Source organism: Hylobates moloch, unplaced genomic scaffold (genome assembly GCF_009828535.3).
Source record: "Hylobates moloch isolate HMO894 unplaced genomic scaffold, HMol_V3 SCAFFOLD_6, whole genome shotgun sequence".
Lineage (NCBI taxonomy): Eukaryota > Metazoa > Chordata > Mammalia > Primates > Hylobatidae > Hylobates > Hylobates moloch.
Window position 1 is genome coordinate 104,628,856 of NW_026652281.1, and position 18,927 is coordinate 104,647,782.

At 46.6% G+C, this 18,927-nt stretch overlaps 1 protein-coding gene across 5 annotated transcripts in view; it reads left to right on the forward strand.

Moving 5' to 3' along the window:
* The window catches only part of TANGO6 (transport and golgi organization 6 homolog), a 241,790-nt gene that overhangs the window by 172,243 nt on the left and 50,620 nt on the right, over positions 1-18,927 (forward strand). The window contains exons 15-16 of one of the 5 annotated variants that reach the window (XM_032157750.2): positions 891-1,042; positions 18,247-18,360. In XM_032157750.2, the coding sequence (XP_032013641.1) occupies positions 891-1,042; positions 18,247-18,360 (266 nt within the window). Of the gene's footprint in view, positions 1-890; positions 1,043-18,246; positions 18,369-18,927 lie in introns of those variants that run through there. The other 4 variants (XR_004248798.2, XM_058441145.1, XM_058441147.1 and 1 more) reach the window with 4 other exon arrangements.

An 18,927-nucleotide genomic window follows, 5' to 3' on the forward strand; every position in this document is an offset into this window, starting at 1 on the left:
ACTATGGGGAATATCTTCACATATTTTATCTCTACATGTAGACTTTTGAGAATAAAATTGAGATTCTACATGCTTTTTCACAAAACTATATATCATGAATATTTTTCATAACATGAAATATTCTTTTGGAGCATGATTTTTAATGGTTATGCAAGTACTTTGAAAAGAATAAGACATTGGTCATGTACAATGGCTCACTCCTGTAATCCCAGCACTTTGGGAGGCCAAGGCAGATGGATAGCTTGAGCCCAGAAGTTCAAGACCAGCCTGGGCAACATGGCGAAACCCCATTTCCACAAAAAATACAAAAATTAGCCGGGCATGGTGGCATGCACCTGTAGTCCCAGCTACTTGGGAGACTGAGGTGGGAGAATCACCAGAGCCTGGGAGGTCAAGGCTGCAGTGAGCTGTGATTGTGCCACTGCACTCCATTCTAGGCGACACAGCAAGATGCTGTCTCAAAAAAAAAATAAAAACAAAAATAAAAAGAATAAGACATCATGCAGTGAACCATGGAAATATAATTCTTCCTTTTTTTTTTTTTTTTTTTTTGAGACGGAGTCTCACTCTGTCACCCAGGCTGGAGTGCAGTGGCGCGATCTTGGCTCACTGCAACCTCCGCCTCCTGGGTTCACGCCATTCTCCTGCCTCAGCCTCTCCGAGTAGCTGGGACTACAGGCGCCTGCCACCACTCCTGGCTAATTTTTTGTGTTTTTAGTAGAGACGGGGTTTCACCGTGGTCTCAATCTCCTGACCTCGTGATTCGCCCGCCTTGGCCTCCCAAAGTGCTGGGATTACAAGCATGAGCCACCGCGCCCGGCCAATTCTTCCTTTTTTAAGAAGTTGAAATTTTATTTTAAGGGGTTTTGATTTCTTCCTTTTTCCTATAGGAGACATGGTCTCAAAGTACCGAGAACCTTTGATCCACACCTTCCTGAGGGGAGTGAGAGATCCCGATGGTGCTCACAGGGCCAGCAGCTTGGCCAACCTTGGTGAGCTGTGCCAGAGGCTGGACTTCCTGCTGGGCTCCGTGGTCCATGAGGTACTGTATTTTAATTCCTTTCTCTAAAGCCTGTTTTCACTTGGACCTATGATGCGTCTTGAGATTGGGAGTCAGGAGACCTGGGCTCCTTTTGCAGATCTGCCACTGCCTCCCTGTGAGACAGGGCAAGTAAGTCATTGAACTTCCCAAGGCTTCATCTGTCTCACATGTATATTGAAAGTTATGTTAGTAAGGGCCGGGCATGGTGGCTTGCGCCTGTAATCCCAGCACTTTGGGAGGCTGAGGCGGGTGGATTGCTTGAGGCCAGGAGTCTGAAACCAGCCTGGTCAACATGGCGTAATCCTATCTCTACTAAAAATATAAAAATCAGCCAGGCATGGTGGTACATGCCTATAATCCCGGCTACTCAGGAGGCTGAGGCAGGAGAATCACTTGAACCCGGGAGGCATAGGTTGCAGTAAGCTAAGATCACGCCACTGCACTCCAGCCTGGGCAACACAGCGAGATTCTGTCTCAAAAAAAACAAAAACAAAAAATTATGTTAGTAAGAATTTCATAGTTTTAAGGGCCGGGCGCGGTGGCTCATGCCTGTAATTCCAGCACTTTGGGAGGCCGAGGCGGGCAGATCACGAGATCAGGAGATCGAGACCATCCTGGCTAACACGGTGAAACCCTGTCTCTACTAAAAATACAAAAAATTAGCCGGGCGCGGTGGCGGGCGCCTGTAGTCCCAGCTACTCGGGAGGCTGAGTCAGGAGAATGGCGTGAACCCAGGAGGCGGAGCTTGCAGTGAGCCAAGATCGCACCACTGCACTCTGGCCTGGGCGAAAGAGCAAGACTCTGTCTCCAAAAAAAAAAAAAAAAAAAAAGAATGTCATAGTTGCAGCTGAGAGGAAGTCATCTTAACCTACCTTAAGCAATAAAAGATGATTTATCATAAAGAGTCTGATGTAACTAACAGAATTGGAGAAACCTTTAGGAAAAGTAGATAGAGCTTTACCCTGAGTCTCTGGGCCATCTGTGAGTCTTTTTTTTTTTTTTTTTTTTTTTTTGTGATGGAGTCTCGTTCTGTTGCCCAGGCTGGAGTGCAGTGGCGCGATCTCGGCTCACTGCAAGCTCCGCCTTCCGGGTTCATGTCATTCTCCTGCCTCAGCCTCTCCGAGTAGCTGGGACTACAGGCGCCTGCCACCACGCCCGGCTAATTTTTTTTTATATTTTTAGTAGAGACGGGGTTTCACCGTGGTCTCGATCTCCTGACCTCGTGATCTGCCTGCCTCGGCCTCCCAAAGTGCTGGGATTACAAGCGTGAGCCACCGCGCCCGGCCAATCTGTGAGTCTTATCTCCACTCACAGAAAAATCTCAGGCAAATACTCTAATTGACCCTCTTTGGCCAAGGCACCCTATATTCAGGGGGATGGTGTTGTTTACCAAAAAAAAAAACACTTTAGTTCCATATTTTTCTCAGCATTTCACACCCAGTGCCTGGTATGTAGTAGGCAATCAGTAAATTATTGAAAAGATGAATGGTGAACCATCAAAATGATAGCCATACAAGGTGTTGGGGCCAGAAGCTTTTCTGGTTTTAGAGTTTATTATTATTATTATTATTATTATTATTATTTGAAACAGAGTTTTGCTCTGTCACCCAGGCTGGAATGCAGTGGTGCAATCATGGCTCACTGCAACCTCCGCCTCCTGGGTTCAAGCGATTCTCCTGCCTCAGCCTCCCATGTAGCTGGGACTATGTTTTACCACACCTGGCAAATTTTTGTATTTTTAGTATAGACAGGGTTTCACCATGTTGGCCAGGTTGGTCTCGAACTCATGACCTCAGGTGATCCACCTGCCTCGGCCTCCCAAAGTGGTAGGATTACAGGCGTGAGCCACCACACCTGAACTCAGAGTTTATTAATTAATGAAATGTGCGTCTTGCCCCTGGCATCTATGAGTATCTTTGTCTAGCCTCCCCCACCCTTTTTTTTTTTTTTTTGAGACAGAGTCTTACTCTGTAGCCCAGGCTGGAGTGCAGTGGCACGATCTCGGCTTACTGCAACCTCCGCCTCCCAGGTCCCAGTTCAAGCAGTTCTCCTCAGCCTCCCGAGTAACTGGGATTACAGGCGCACGCCACCATGCCCAGCTAATTTTTGTATTTTTAGTAGAGACGGGGTTTCACCATGTTGGCCAGGCTGGTCTTGAACTCCTGACTTTGTGATCTGCTCGCTTCGGCCTCCCAAAGTGCTGGGATTACAGGCGTGAGCCACCCCTCGGCCCCTCTAGCCTCTTAAATTGTACCTTTGCCTTGTATTTATGTACTTATCAATATATCAGTGTATATCTTGAGTATCTGCTGTGTGCACCTACTCTGCTATTTACAGATGATGATAGACAGAAAAAGACTAGTTAACATGTGGCCAGGAGTCTTTACTACCAATGTACATGACCATCTTAAGTTTTTTTTTTTGGAAGAAGATGCCTTATAAATTATAAATAAGTGGCCGGGCGCGGTGGCTCACGCTTGTAATCCCAGCACTTTGGGAGGCTGAGGCGGGCGGATCACGAGGTCAGGAGATCGAGACCACGGTGAAACCCCGTCTCTACTAAAAATACAAAAAATTAGCCGGGCGTGGTGGCAGGCGCCTGTAGTCCCAGCTACTCGGAGAGGCTGAGGCAGGAGAATGGCGTGAACCCGGGAGGCGGAGCTTGCAGTGAGCCGAGATCGCGCCACTGCACTCCAGCCTGGGTGACAGAGTGAGACTCTGTCTCAAAAAAAAAAAAAAAAAAAATTATAAATAAGTAAGTGAAATACAATTTAAATTACCTTTTTTTTTTTTTCAAATGGAGTCTCTAACTGTCGCCCAGGTCCACCTTCCAGGTTCAAGCGATTCTCCCGCATTAGCCTCTTGAGTAGCTAGGATTACAGGCGTGTGCCACCACACCTGGTTAAGTTTTATATTTTTAGTAGAGGCAGTGTTTCATCATGTTGGCCAGGCTGGTCTTGAATTCCTAGACTCAAGTGATCCTCCTGCCTTGGCCTCCCAAAGTGCTGGTGATGTCGGATTTTTCTTCTCAGTCACTTTGCAAGCCAGGGACCTCTCTGGGAATGCCCGACCCTGGCCTCACTTGGCCATGCTGGCGTGCCCCAGCTCACCTGTGTTATAGCTTGTACCACATTCAGTGGTTCCCAAGCTCTTATACCGCACCCAAGAAAAGTGAGGATACACTGGACATTGAAGGGTGAGGAGGGCGGAGAATAATTTTATTGAGCGATGAAACGGCTCTCAGCAGAGAAGGGAGCTGGAGAGAGGACGTGAAGGGCAGGTTGTCTTCCCCAAAATCAGGTTGTCTCTTCCCTGGAGTCAACCCATTTCCCCCTCTACTGACTGAGTCTGGGGTCTTCATAGGCACAAGATGCATGCTGATTGGTTTGTGAGTATGCAAAAAAGGTTAAAACAAGGCACCACTCAAAGGTGGGCCCAACAGTATAGAAAACCAATTAGGAAATGGTAGGTATATGTAAAATAGGTGAAGGGTGGGGACCAATCAGAGGAAAGTGTGCCAAACAGGAAGACAAGTTTTCAATCCAGTCTGAGAATTTAACTTGTAGCTTAGCTTTCGGGCTTTAAACTGTCTTCAGCTTGGAGGCAGGGTTGCACTGGGTACCTGCCCCTATCTGCCTAGGCATTTGGCTGCCTCCTGTAGATATCACTGGGATTATAGGCATCAGCCATTGCACCTGGCCTTTTTTTTTTTTTTTTTTTTCACTTTAAGCAAAAACTCTTTATTTTTAAGACAAGATATGATTTCTCATTTTCTATTCTTGGCATAAATTTTAATTCTCTCTAGTGGAACCAAAACCTCCTGAACCCCTTTCAGTGTCATCCAAATCTTAAACTTCTTCTATTTCTGGTAAAAAAAAAAAATGTAGTTCACAAATGAGCTATGCAATTTGATCACCTTTCCTGACTTCAAACTTTTCCTTTTTTTTTTTTTTTTTTTTTTTCCTTGAGACAGAGTTTCACTCTGTCGCCCAGGCTGGAGTACAGTGGCACGATCTCAGCTCACTGCAACCTCCGCCTCCCGGGTTCAAGTAATCCTCTTGCCTCAGCCTCCCAAGTAGCTGGGACTACAGGTACCCGTCACCACACCTGGCTAATTTTTGTATTTTTAGTGGAGACAGGGTTTCACCATGTTGGCCAGGCTGGTCTCAAACTCCTGACCTCAAGTGATCCGCCCACTTCAGCCTCCCAAAGTGCTGGGATTACAGGCGTGAGCCACCACGCCCCACTGACTTCAAACTTTTTTTTGCCAAAATAAACAGTATACTATCAACATTTACGCTATAATCTTTCTCTCTGACACGAGTTCCTACATCTAGAAAGTGTTTTGCAGCCAAACCAGACCATGGAGCCACTCTTGCATAACACCCAGAAGGAAGGGCTATCTGAGTGTCCATTTTCACAAGAGCTTTCTCTGTAGGTGGTATTGTATCATCATAGGCACTGTATAGGTCATAGCTTGCAGCCTGCATGGACCCCTGGGTTGAGGCCATGGGGTGTTCAGAGAGCCAGGCAAAGCGAGCTGCATGCTGCCGTCCTCTGTAGGCCAGGCCTGCTAGCTGGGGGAAATGGCAGGTGTCTTATCAAAGCAGGGCATGGCAGAGTGAGAAGGTGAATAGAGGAGAGGATCAAATCTGTTTGTTTGTTTGTTTGTTTGTGGTAGAGTCTTGCTCCATCACCTAGGCTGGAGTGCAGTGGTGTGATCTTGACTCACTGCAGCCTCCACCTCCCAGGTTCCAGGGATGAGAGGATCAAATCTTAAGAATGACCTACTGAGGGGGAATTTTCCCTTTTTTTTTTTTTTTGAGATGGAGTCTCGCTTTGTTCCCTAGGCTGTAGTGCAGTGGTGCGATCTTGGCTCACTGCAACCTCCACCTCCTGGGTTCAAGTAATTCCCCTGTCTTAGCCTCCTGAGTAGCTGGGATTACAGGTATGAGCCACCATGCCCAGCTAATTTTTGTATTTTTAGTACAAAATACAAAACATGCATTTCGCCATGTTGGCCAGCTGGCCTCGAACTCCTGACCTCAAGTGATCCGCGTGCTTCTGCCTCCCGAAGTGCTGGGATTACAGGCATGAGCCACCGCACCCAGGCCTGAGAGGGAATTTCTTTCAATGTTTGGCAGTTGTGTCATATCAATAACCGGAGAAGCACACTCACAGATGTATGCATACACTTGAATTTATAGTATTTCCTGATTCTTCAGCTTCATATATTTTGCTTTATTTGGTTATAAGGGCTACTCTTTTCATTAAATTTCAACCTAGGATTTTCAGGAAAGTTACATATATATCAGTTATTTCCTTCCCTTTAACTGTTCTCTGAGGGATCACCAGGGACACCCTGTTCCTCAGTTTTTGTATCTTCTTTTTTTTTTAGTAAGTTAGAAACAATAACTTTAAGTACCTACTTAAAACCCAAGTGTTCTAATATATGTGAACCGTTAGGCATCTCATCCTGTTTTAGATGGACTTAGCAAATCTCTTGTTCTTTAGTATTACTAACTTGTAACACTTAAGAGAAGGCTTTTGGCCAGGCGCGGTGGCTCACGCTTGTAATCCCAGCACTTTGGGAGGCCGAGGCGGGCGGATCACGAGGTCAGGAGATCGAGACCACAGTGAAACCCCGTCTCTACTAAAAATACAAAAAATTAGCTGGGCGTGGTGGCGGGCGCCTGTAGTCCCAGCTACTCGGAGAGGCTGAGGCAGGAGAATGGCGTGAACCCAGGAGGCGGAGGTTGCAGTGAGCCGAGATTGCACCACTGCACTCCAGCCTGGGCGATAGAGCGAGACTCTGTCTCAAAAAAAAAAAAAAAAGAGAAGGCTTTTATGGGTCTATTTGGTTATATTGTCTGAAGATTTCAGACTAGTGTAACTTTTCTGGGTCAGATACTGAAATGATTCCCACATTTTTTTTCCCTATTTTCTTGGTCTCTTCGCATAACCCAAACCAAACTGAACTGTAAACTATGTACTAAAACAAGTTGCTGGTCCATGATCTGAACCAAACCCAATTTTTTTTTGAGATGGATTCTCGCTCTGTTGCCCAGACTGGAGTACAATGGCGTGATCTCGGCTCACTGCAACCTCCGCCTCCCGGGTTCGAGCAATTCTTCTGCTACAGCCTCCCAAGTAGCTGGGATTACAGGCGCCTGCCACCACACCCGACTAATATTTGTAATTTTTTTCTTTTTTTTTTTTTTTTTTGAGACAGCCTCACTGTCGCCCAGGCTGGAGTGCAGTGGCGCGATCTTTGCTCACTGCAACCTCCACCCCCCGGGTTCAAGCGATTCTCCTGCCTCAGCCTCCCGAGTAGCTGGGATTACAGGCACCTGCCACCATGCCCGGGTAATTTTTTGTGTTTTTAGTAGAGACGGGGTTTCACCATCTTGGCTAGGCTGGTCTTGAACTCCTGACCTCAGGTGATCCACCTGCTTTGGGCCTCCCAAAGTGCTGGGATTATAGGCGTGAGCCACCTCGCCCAGCCCTCCAAATATTATTATTTTTAAATAATGGCTTTACTGAGATACACTTCACACACTATACAATTCATCCATTTAAGGTGTACAATTCAGGCCAGGTGCAGAGGGCCCACGCCTATAATCTCAGCACTTTGGGAGGCCAAGGCAGGCAGATCACCTGAGATTGGGAGTTCAAGACCAGCCTGGCCACTGCACCCCAGCCTGGACGACAGAACGAGACCCTGTCTAAAAAAAAAAAAAAAAAGGAAATAAGAAGAACAGAGTGATCAGTGTCCCTCAGCTGTCCCCAGCCATATGTTTTCAAAACAACTGCCGGGTTAGGGGCTGAGGATACAAAACCCTGTCAGATACCACCTTGCCTTCTGGGTATGGGTAATCTGGTGGACACAGACATCAGTGATTACAATTACAGTCCACTGGGATAGGTGCTATGGGAGCACCTTTGAGGAGTCCCTTGGTCAAGTTCGGGTATTGGCAAAGATGTCCTGGAGGAAGAAATCCTTGGAGCTGAATCCAGAGAACAAGTAGAAATTAGGCAGGTAAAAAAAGGCAGAGGTGAGCATTTCAGCAGAGGGAGCAGCTGTGCAAAGGGCATGAGATGGCCTGACATGTTTAGGAAGGTTCCAAATGCTGGAGTGAAGGGGTGGGGGGTTAGTGGTGGCAGAAGCTAAGGCAAGAAAGCGCAGGTAGGGGCCACATCATGAAAGGCCATGTTACTTTATGGCTTCCTGGCTCACAGCAAGAATCAAGCATTGCTTATTTAGCCTTTGGAAATGAAGTGCAAATAGGTAGTAGGTTGTTTGCCTACCATGGGTGCTGACACAAAGAAAAGCACCGTTTGTGACCCTAGGATGTCCTTTGTGTTTCAACTTAAAACAGGTGAGGGCCAGGCATGGTGGCTCACGCCTGTAATCCCAGCACTTTAGGAGGCTGAGGTGGGCAGATCACGAGGTCAAGAGATCGAGACCATCCTGGCCAACATGGTGAAACCCCGTTTCTACTAAAAAAAAATTACAAAAATTAGCTGGGCATGGTGGTGCACGCCTGTAGTCCCAGCTACTCAGGAAGCTGAGGTAGGAGAATTGCTTGAACCCAGGAGGTGGAGGTTGCAGTGAACCAATATCGCACCACTACACTCCAGCCTGGCAACAGAGCAAGACTCGATCTCAAAAAATAAAATAAAATTTTAAAAATTTAAAATTTTTTTAAAAAAACCTGAGATGAGGAGCTGCTGCTTTGGGGTGTCTTCCTGGCAAACCTCTTGTCCAGTGATCCTGCCCCACTTCTAGAGACCTGGACTGTTTCTACAGAATCAATCCCAGGAATGTTCATGGTCATTAGTAAATTGTGAGCACAACAAGGGCAGAACCCATCTTGATTCACCTTGTCATACCCCCTAGTACCTATCACATAGTGGATGCTAGGTGTTGGCTGATTAATACAATATTGAATGAAGAGCGGAGAAGGATGGTTGGGAAGGCTAGTTCCTACGTGTTTCAATGATAGTCATAGCAAGGCTGGGCACGGTGACTCAGACCTGTAATCTCAACACTTTGGGAGGCCAAGGTGAACAGATCACTTGAGGTCAGGAGTTCAAGACCAGCCTGGGCAACATGGTCAAATCCCATCTCTACCAAAAACTACAAAAATTAGCCAGGTGTGGTGGCACACGCTACTCGGGATAAATTTAGTAAGATAAGGGGCCCAAAGGGAGTTTGCTATTGTCTCAGATGGACGGGAAAAGCTTTCCTGACTAGTGACTTTTTTTTTTGATACAGAGTTTTGCTCTGTCGCCCAGGCTGGAGTGCAGTGGTGTGATCTCGGCTCACTGCAACCTCCACCTCCTGGGTTCAAGCAATTCTCTTGCCTCAGCCTCCCAAGTAGCTGGGACTACAGGCGTGTGCCTCCACACCCAGCTAATTTTTTTTGTATTGTTTTAGTAGAGATGGGGTTTTACCATGTTGCCCAGGCTGGTCTCAAACTCCTGAGCTCATGCAACCTGCCCGCCTCAGCCTGCCAAAGTGCTGGGATTACAGGAATGAGTCACTGTGCCCAGCTGACAAGTGACCTTTGAGCAAAGATATAAGGAAGCAATGGGTTGGTTGATCCAGAAACCTAGGGACGGAACATTCCAGGTGGAGGGAGATGTGAGTGCAGAGGCCCTGCGACAGGTGCAGGCTTCACGTGCTGGAGAACAGTAAGGCCAGTGTGGCTTCAGAGAAGAAGAACAGGAGTTGGCACCAGAAAGGCAGTGGCCAGTCCCATTGGAGCCTTGTGTGGACTTTGGCTTTCCCTGTGAGTGAGATGGGAAGCCAGGGCAGAAGAATGAAATGATCTAACTTCATTCGTTCATTCATTCATTCTTTCTTTTTTTTTTTTGAGACGGAGTCTTGCTCAGTCGCCCAGGCTGGAGTGCAGTGGCGTGATCTTGGCTCACTGCAAGCTTCGCCTCCTGCCTCAGCCTCCCAAGTAGCTGGGAGTACAGGCGCCTGCCATCACGCCTGGCTAATTTTTTTGTATTTTTAGTAGAGATGGGGTTTCACTGTGTTAGCCAGGATGGTCTGAATCTCCTGACCTCGTGATCCACCCATCTTGGCCTCCCAAAGTGCTGGGATGTAGGCGTGAGCCACCGTGCCCTGCCTCATTCATTCATTTATTCATTCATTCATTTATGGAGACAGAGCCTCGCTCTGTCGCCCAGGCTCTAGTACGGTGGCGCAATCTCAACTCACTGCAATCTCTGCTTCCTGGGTTCAAGCAATTCTCTTGCCTCAGCCTCTCAAGTAGCTGGGACTACAAGCATGCACCACCATGCCCAGCTAATTTTTTTCTATTTTTAGTAGAGGCAGGGTTTCACCATGTTGCTCAGGCTGGTCTCAAACTCCTGAGTTCAGGCAACCCACCCGCCTCAGCCTCCCAAAGTGCTAGGATTACAGGCATGAGCCACAGTGTCCAGCCAATCTAACTTCTTTTAAAAAGTTACTGTTGGCTGAGTGCGGTGGCTCATGCCTGTAATCCCAGCCCTTTGGGAGGCCGAGGCAGGTGGATCACCTGAGGTCAGGAGTTCAAGACCAGCCTAGCCAAGATGGTAAAACCCCATCTCTACTAAAAATACAAAAAATTAGTTGGGCATGGTGGCAGGCACCTGTAATCCCAGCTACTGGGGAGGCTGAGGCAGAGAATTGCTTGAACCCGGAGGCTGAGGTTGCAGTGGGCCAAGATCGCACCACTGCACTCCAGCCTGGGCAACAGAACAAGGCTCCATCTCAAAAAAAAAAAAAAAAGTTACTGTTGCCAGGCGTGGTGGCTCATGCCTGTAATCTCACCACTTTGGGAGGCCAAGACAGGCAGATCACCTGAGGTCAGGAGTTGGAGACCAGCCTGGTCAACATGGTGAAACCCCATCTCTACTAACAATACAAAAATTAGCCCCATGTGGTGGCAGGCACCCGTAATCCCAGCTACTCGGGAGGCTGAGGCAGGAGAATCACTTGAACCCAGGTGGCAGAGGTTGCAGTGAACTGAGATCACACCACTGTACTCCAGCCTGGGCAACAGAGAGAGACTCTGTCTCAAAAATAAGTAAATAAAATAAGAAGTTACTGTGGCTTCTTCTAGGAAAGTTCTTTCAGTGTACCATGAAAGCTCTTGAAGTCTCAGAATTGCTTAGTTCCAGGGTGTGCTAGTAGAGAAGGAACTTGAGCTTTGGGAAACTTGTCTTTGCGAACAGAAGGAATTCTCCTTCGTGAGCATCTGTTATCTGGCAAGTATGCTAGAAGACACAAATAAAGGACCCAATCTCTTCCCTTAAGGAAGTCTCAGTAGCATGTGTGAAACACAGAGGAGTAAATTGACAGTGGATAGGAGTGACACGATAGAGCCAGCACCAAGCACTGGGGGACCCAGAGCTGGGACCCTGGGTTAACTTGTCAGGGCATCAAGAAGGTTATGTTGATCAAGTGTTAGCCAAGCAGAGGAAGAGGAGAAGCATAATCTGTTTTGAGATAAAATTGAACAGCTTCCTTTCTGAGAAATCACCAAACTGGAGGATGACGCCAGTGTGGCGGGAGGTCCTGGAGGCCCTGGAGATCCTAAATGGAAAACTGCCATGGCTTCCTCAGAGGCTTTGGTAGAAGCATGCAGGACTGGGCTCATGGCCATGGTCAAGGCTAGAGTTGAGGCTATGGAACTCACAGAGGCATGACTGAGGACAAGGAGTGGATACCCATCACCAAGCTGGGCCTTCTGGTCAAGGACATGAAGATCAAGTCCCTGGAGACCTATGTCTTCTCCCTGCCCATCGAGGAGTGTGATATCATTGGCCTTTTGCAGGGGGCATCTCTCATGGGTGAGGTTTTGAAGATTATGCTGTGTAGAAACAGACCCACACTGGCCAGCGCACCAGATTCATGGCATTTGTTACTGTTAGGGACTATGATAGCTACATCGTTCTAGGTGTTAAGTGCTTCAAGGAGGTTACTACTGCCATCCAAGGGACCATCATCCTGGCCAAGCTTTCCATTGTCCCTATGTGAAGAGGTTACTGGAGGAACAAGGTCAGCAAGTCCTACACCACCCCCTGTATGGTGACAGGCTGCTGTAGCTCTGGGATAGTACACCTTATCCCTGCCCCCAGGGACAATGGCATCATCTTGACTCCTGTGCCCAAGATGCTGCTGCTGATGGCTGGTATTGACAACTGCTACACCTCAGCCAGGGGCTGCACTGCCACCTTGGACAACTTCACCAAGGCCACCTTTGATGCCATCTCCAGGACCTATAGCTGCCTGACCCCCAACCTCTGGAAAGAGACTATTCACCAAGCCTCCCTGTCAGGAATGCACTGACCATCTCATCAAGACCCACATCAGAGCCTCCATGCAGAGGACCCAGGCTCCAGCTGTGGTTACAGCATAAGCTTTCATACAAGAATAATAAAGTGAATTACACCTGTTAAAAATAATAAGCAGAAGAAAATGAAATTGAACAAACCAGCCACCGTAGTCCCTTCTAACGTGATGTGGTCTGGGGGCATCAGTGCCCTTCCTCTCTGGCTATAGCTCTTTGGCAGCTGAAGAAAGTTATCCTAACTATTGGGTAATCCAGATTTGGGCACTGTCTGCTATGATGATGCCAGCTGGTCGGGAAGGAATATAAAGTATAGGCTTAACCCTTCCACAGTCACTGTACTAGGAATTCAGATTTTTCCTCTCTGTTGATGTCAAGAATTAACCTGTAGATAACATTTTTTTTTTCAATTTCTCCTTGTTCTTGTCAAAGTTTGTGTCGCTTAAAACCAAATCTTGATAGGTTCTTCATCTTTATCACTCTCTATGAGAAGTAAATATGATTTAAGTGAACCACAGTGAGAGGCCTGTCCTCACTAAGCAAATAAGATGTGTCCCAGGTGACAAGTCCAGTCTCCTTTTAACATGGTGCCCAGAATTCCACGTACCTGAGCTTTGGGGGCTGATATAAAGCCACTGCCTCTGATCCCATGGAATGACCTGAATTTATTATCAGTTTTGCCACAATCAGTGCCGTTTGAGGATACGTAGACCCCTGGGATGAGGCCTGAGATAGATGTTCTGGGAAACCCCAAGGAAGCTAAAGTATCTGCCATGGTTTCTTTCATGGCAGGTTGAGTAAGCCAAGCTCCTGAGGATGACTGGTCACACTGTCTTTGCTGTTAAGGTTTCCTGGTTTACAGATGGTAAAGTTGCAGACAAGTTAGCAAACCAACTGAATTTTAATAAAGGAAGCTTTAGGAAAATAGATGAAGATGCAGTTGGAAAATTAAAGTCATGCTTCCTTGATACGTATCTCAATTCTGGCAACTTCTCACTTGGAATTTTCCAAAGTCAGTTTTTGGTAATCTTGCCATTTGTATTATCTTTATTTATATAGTTCTGGTTATGCTTGGTGTGTGCCAGCTGTTTTGGGAGTGATGTTTTTCCTTATTTCTCTTGGCTCCTATTAAGTGTTAAATTGCTGAAACTGACCTTTAATGCTTCCAAAGCAATCAGCATCTTTCTCTCTGGATGGCTTTCAGAAGTGGACACAATTTACTGATTTAGCCAGTGAAGAGAAAGCTTTCCATAGTATGGTTTACTCAGAGCAGGTGACAAAAGGATGAATTTCTGGCTGGGCACAGTGGCTCACGCCTGTAATCCCAGCATTTTAGAAGGCCAAGGTGGGCAATCATTTGAGGTCAGGAGTTTGAGGCTAGCCTGGCCAGCACGGCAAAACCCTCTCTCTACTAAAAATACAAAAATTAGCCAGGTGTGGTGGCAGGCACATGTAGCTACTCAGGAGGCTGAGACAAGAATCACTTGAACCCAGGAGGCAAAGGTTGCAGTAAGCTGCGAGCACGCCACTGTACTCCAGCCTGGGCTACAGACCAAGACTCTGCCTCAAAAAAAAAAAAAAAGGATTGGATTTCTGCCCTCTGAGAGGACTTAGAGAATAGAAATAATACACCAATTCATAAATTAGTAAAGACCTTACATCATCTGTCTATTTCACCAAGGTTTTTAGAGGTAGAACTCAGTGTTCATTATGTCGTTGGGGTTGGAGGTGAGAGACTAGCCATGAAGTGACTTTTCCAGCCTGGATACATAGAAGAGAGTGGCCTACATCCTCCCCACTTCTAGTGTTGGACAAGGGGTCTGTCCCACTGGTCTGCTGGAGAGCAGCATTACAAGCTGGTTATGGGTGCTTGACCTGAACTGAAGGCTGTTCTTATCTTTAGATGATATCCGTAAGACCATATTAAAATTCTGATGCTCAAAAAGCATTTTGCGTGACAGACCATTATACATTTCACACGATTTGGTCCTGGTGACAGAGGGGTTGAGGAAGTTTCCCAAATGCTTTTCTGTTCTCGGGTCTTTTCCTGATTGTCCTGGATGGCTGACTGCAGATGGGTTTGGTAGAGTCTGGCGCATAAGTCACTAACAGCCCATAGCAAACAGGAGGCTATTTCAGCTGATTTCAGCAAGGCTTGTCATAACTAGCTCCTGACTCAGTCATACCTTCAAGGTGGCACGGGGATTCAAGAATTGGCCTTGACTAGGGTGCAGTGGTTCATGCCTGGAATCCCAGCACTTTGGGAAGCTGAGGCAGGCAAATCACTTGAGTCCAGGAGTTTGAGACCAACCTGGGCAACATGGCAAAACTCCATCTCTACAAAAACTACACAAATTAGCTGTGTGTAGTGGTACACACCTGTAGTCCCAGCTACTCAGGAGGCTGAGGTGGGAGGAGCGCCAGAGCCTGGGAGGTCAAGGCTGCAGTGAGCTGAGATCATGCCACTGCATTCCAGCCTGGGTGACACAGTGAGACCTTGTCTCAAAAAAAAAAAAAAAAAGAAGAAGAAGAAGGCTGGGCATGGTGGTGCATGCCTATAGTCCTAGCTGGTAGGGAGGCTGAGGTGGGAGGATTGCTTGAACCCTGGAAGCAGAGGTTGCTGTGAGCTGAGATCGTGCTACTGCACTCCAGCCTGGGCGACAGAGTGAGATTCTATCTCAAAAAAAAAAAGAATTGCCCTTGAAGGGCAAGCCCTTTTCTGGGCAGGATGCTTCTGCCTGGACATCCCAACTGTGGGATTAATGCCCAAATGCCCAACTGTGAGAGCCGGCCTTACATTGAGAGCTGAGGCAGAAGCATGACCCGCTCAGCAAAGAGAGGCAGAACAGAGGTGACAAAGGCAGACACCAACATCGTTCTAGGCCAGGGAGCCTTGGTCTGCCAAACGTGGAAGCAGGGGCCCAAAGCTAAACGTAGAGGAGAGCAAACACAATGCCTAAGACCCTCTGCTCGGTCCATGGCCTTGGGCTGGCTTCCATAATTTAGCCATCAGACCAAATAAATTTTACTTCCCTGTGTCAAGAGGGACTCAGACCTAGCTCTAACTTGTTTCTCTGGTTTCAGCTCTTACCTTGTAAATACTAACCCTGAAAGTGGAGGTAGCTATTATATTGTTGCCTGTTTGGAGGTTGCCCAAGGAATTCCTCTTAGGACTGAATTGCTTCTACTGTTAATACCAGAGGCATGGAAGCCACTGCTGGCCTTAGGGTCGGGGGTCCCAGGTCAAAGGCAGAACAGCTTGCTGGGTCTTACTGAAAACAGCCCCCAAAGGGTTGGACTCCTCTGGGATTTTCCTTCACTTGCAAGCTGCATGTTTGTCTGATAGATGCACAACTTGATTAAATGCCCGTGCATCACAGACGCAATTATACTTAAGAACGAGCTAGTTCTTCTAATCTCTCTGCCATCACTGATTAATTAGATACTTTGAACTATGCCCAACTGTTTGAAAGCTGTGAAAAATACAACCTGTGTAGTTAAAATTTCTGCACAAGCCTATTTCCTCACTTGTTCTCATATTCACCATTCTTTAAACATGATTTGTATTCGCACGTGTTTCCAAACACAGACTGGCTATTTTCCTATCATAATTAGATATCCTTCCACTACTGGCCAAGAAATATATTCACACAGTAAGTCCAATAACGAAAGTATGTGAGAGGCCAGGCGCGGTGGCTCACGTCTGTAATCCCAGCACTTTGGGAGGCCAAGGCAGGCAGATCACTTGAGGTCAGGAGTTCGAGACCAGCCTGGCCAACATGGTGAAACCCTGCCTCTACCAAAAAATACAAAAAATTAACCGGGCATGGTGACATGCGCCTGTAGTCCTACCCACTCAGGAGACTGAGGCACCAGAATCACTTGAACCCAGGAGGCAAAGGTTGCAGTGAGCCAAGATTGTACCACTGCACTCCAGCCTGGGTGACAGAGCGAGACCCTGTCTCAAAAAAAAAAAAGTATATGAGAGACCAGTTGAATAAGTTAGACATACCTTCAGATTGTTGCTGCCATTGGTCACACTTTCAAAAATTTTTTTTTTCTCTTTTTAAATCTTACATGAATGCCTCAGAAAGGTTTGTTGTCATTCTTGTTAATTGTATCTCTTCGTTGAGATTTTAAAGCATTTTTCTGCCTACCAGGAGCCAGGCAGGGGTGCAGTGGCTGTTACATTCAACTGTTTGATTTTATGACATAATTAACTATATATGAGTTTTGCAAGTAATTTCCAGTTTTTCTTTCCTGTGATAGTATGGTCTTTTAAAGTAATTGAGCACTGGCCAGGCACAGTAACTCATGCCTGTAATCCCAGCACTTTGGGAGGCCGAGGCGGGCAGGTCACCTGAAGTCAGGAGTTCGAGACCAACCTGGCCAACATAGCGAAACTCCATCTCTACTAAAAATACAAAAATTTAGGTGGGCCAGGCACAGTGGCTCACGCCTGTAATCCCAGCACTTTGGGAGGCCGAGGTGGGCAGATCACGAGGTCAGGAGATTGAGACCATCCTGGCTAACACGGTGAAACCCCGTCTCTACTAAAAATACAAAAAATTAGCCAGGTGTGGTGGCGGGCGCCTGTAGTCCCAGCTACTCGGGAGGTTGAGGCAGGAGAATGGCGTGAACCCGGGAGGCGGAGCTTGCAGTAAGCCGAGATCGCGCCACTGCACTCCAGCCTGGGCGACAGAGTGAGACTCTGTCTCAAAAAAAAAAAAAAAAAAAAAAAAAAATTAGGCATGGTTGTGTGCATCTGTAGTCCCAGCTACTCAGGAGAATCACTTGAACCTAGGAGGCAGAGGTTGCAGTGAGCTGACATTGCACCACTGCACTCCAGCCTGGGTGATAGAGCGAGACTCTGTCTCAAAAAAAAAAAAAAAAAAGTAACTGAGCACAGGCTGGACACGGTGGCTCACACCTGTAATCCTAGCACCTTGGGAGGCCAAGGCAGGAGGATTGCATAAGCCCAGGAGTTCAAGACCAGCTGGGCAACATGGTAAAACCTCATCTCTACAAAAAATAATCAACTTAGCCAGGCATGGTGGTGCACACCTGTAGTCTTAGCTACTTGGGAGGCTGAGGTGGGAGGGTCACTTGCGCCCAGGAGGTCAAGGCTGCAATGAGCCCTGATTGCAACACTGCACTCCAGCCTGGGTGACAGAGTGAGACCCTGTCTCAAACAAAACAAAACAGAAAAAATACATAAAGTAATTGAGCACAGAAAGACCTATTCCATATTCAGGAAGTCTCTGAAAGTGACCCCTGCTGACTCACATCGGGTGTACGCTACATTTGTAGGACTGGAATATCTGGACATGCTGAAGAAGATCAGTTAGAATATTTCTGTAATTCTGTATCCCTAGGCTGAAACTTTCATCAATGGTACATTCACATTCATGCCAGGCTGTGAACTCTGAAGTCTCCTTAACTAAATCCCCATGATCCTCAGTCTCTAGAAGCAGCTATGGTTTGGACCATCTTTTTTCCTTTGATTTGATGTTCTTAAAGGGGGACAATTAACAGTTCTTCTCACTTTTGTGGAAATATTAGCATTTGACCTTACCTTTTAAAAAATACATATAATATACAGTACACATATTCCTTTCCACTGTAATCTTGTTCTTGAATTCCAAACCAGATTTTGTCCTCTACCAGAAAAGCCAGACTGCATCAAGATCTCTCCCACTAGATCTCACCCTCTTTGTTGAGGATTAAGCAACTATCCAGCCCTCTCTAAGCCAGATTGCTCTTGATGAATGTGTAGTAACTGGAATACAGTTGAAAGGTTATAGGTAATTATGCAACTCTGATTTTTATCAACTTCATCTTCCTTCATCCTCCTAGGTAACAGCTTGCCTGATAGCTGTGGCCAAAACAGACCGTGAAGTTCAAGTACGCAGAGCTGCCATACATGTGGTCGTGCTGCTGCTTCAGGGACTCAGCCAGAAAGCTACTGAGGTCAGTCAGTCTCTCGCCCTTTGCAATTTCTCCACCTCTTTTATTTGTCTATTTCTCCATCTTCCTTTTACCAGGGAAGGCCTCAGACCTCTTCCCTCGATGGATTCATCCAAATGAATCCATCAACAGGGATTTTGTAGCAGGAAAATGACCTTGTTTGTATCTTCAGTGTATGTCTCTATTACCTCAGTAACATATTGGCCAAACTATATACTAAGAATAACCAGAGCACAAGGTTATAGATTAAGGCCCTGAATCCTGGCATTGTCCTCATTGTTCCAAGGTAAGCTAGATAGAACACACTCACCCTGCCTCTGCAGCCTGAACTTCAGTGACTTGCCTTTCTGACTCATTTAATTGTTCATGCTGAATTACTAAAGGGCCTCATTGAAGATGTTTCCTTTCTAGCTGAGTTCAATCCATGACATGTTAGGTGCTGCATAAATTAAATTTTCTTCCTCCTTCAAGTGGGTTTGACTGGATTTCTCCCCAGCGTATGGCCAATACAGGAAGAAAGTATATATTTACATATATATATATATATATATATATATATATAAAACCATA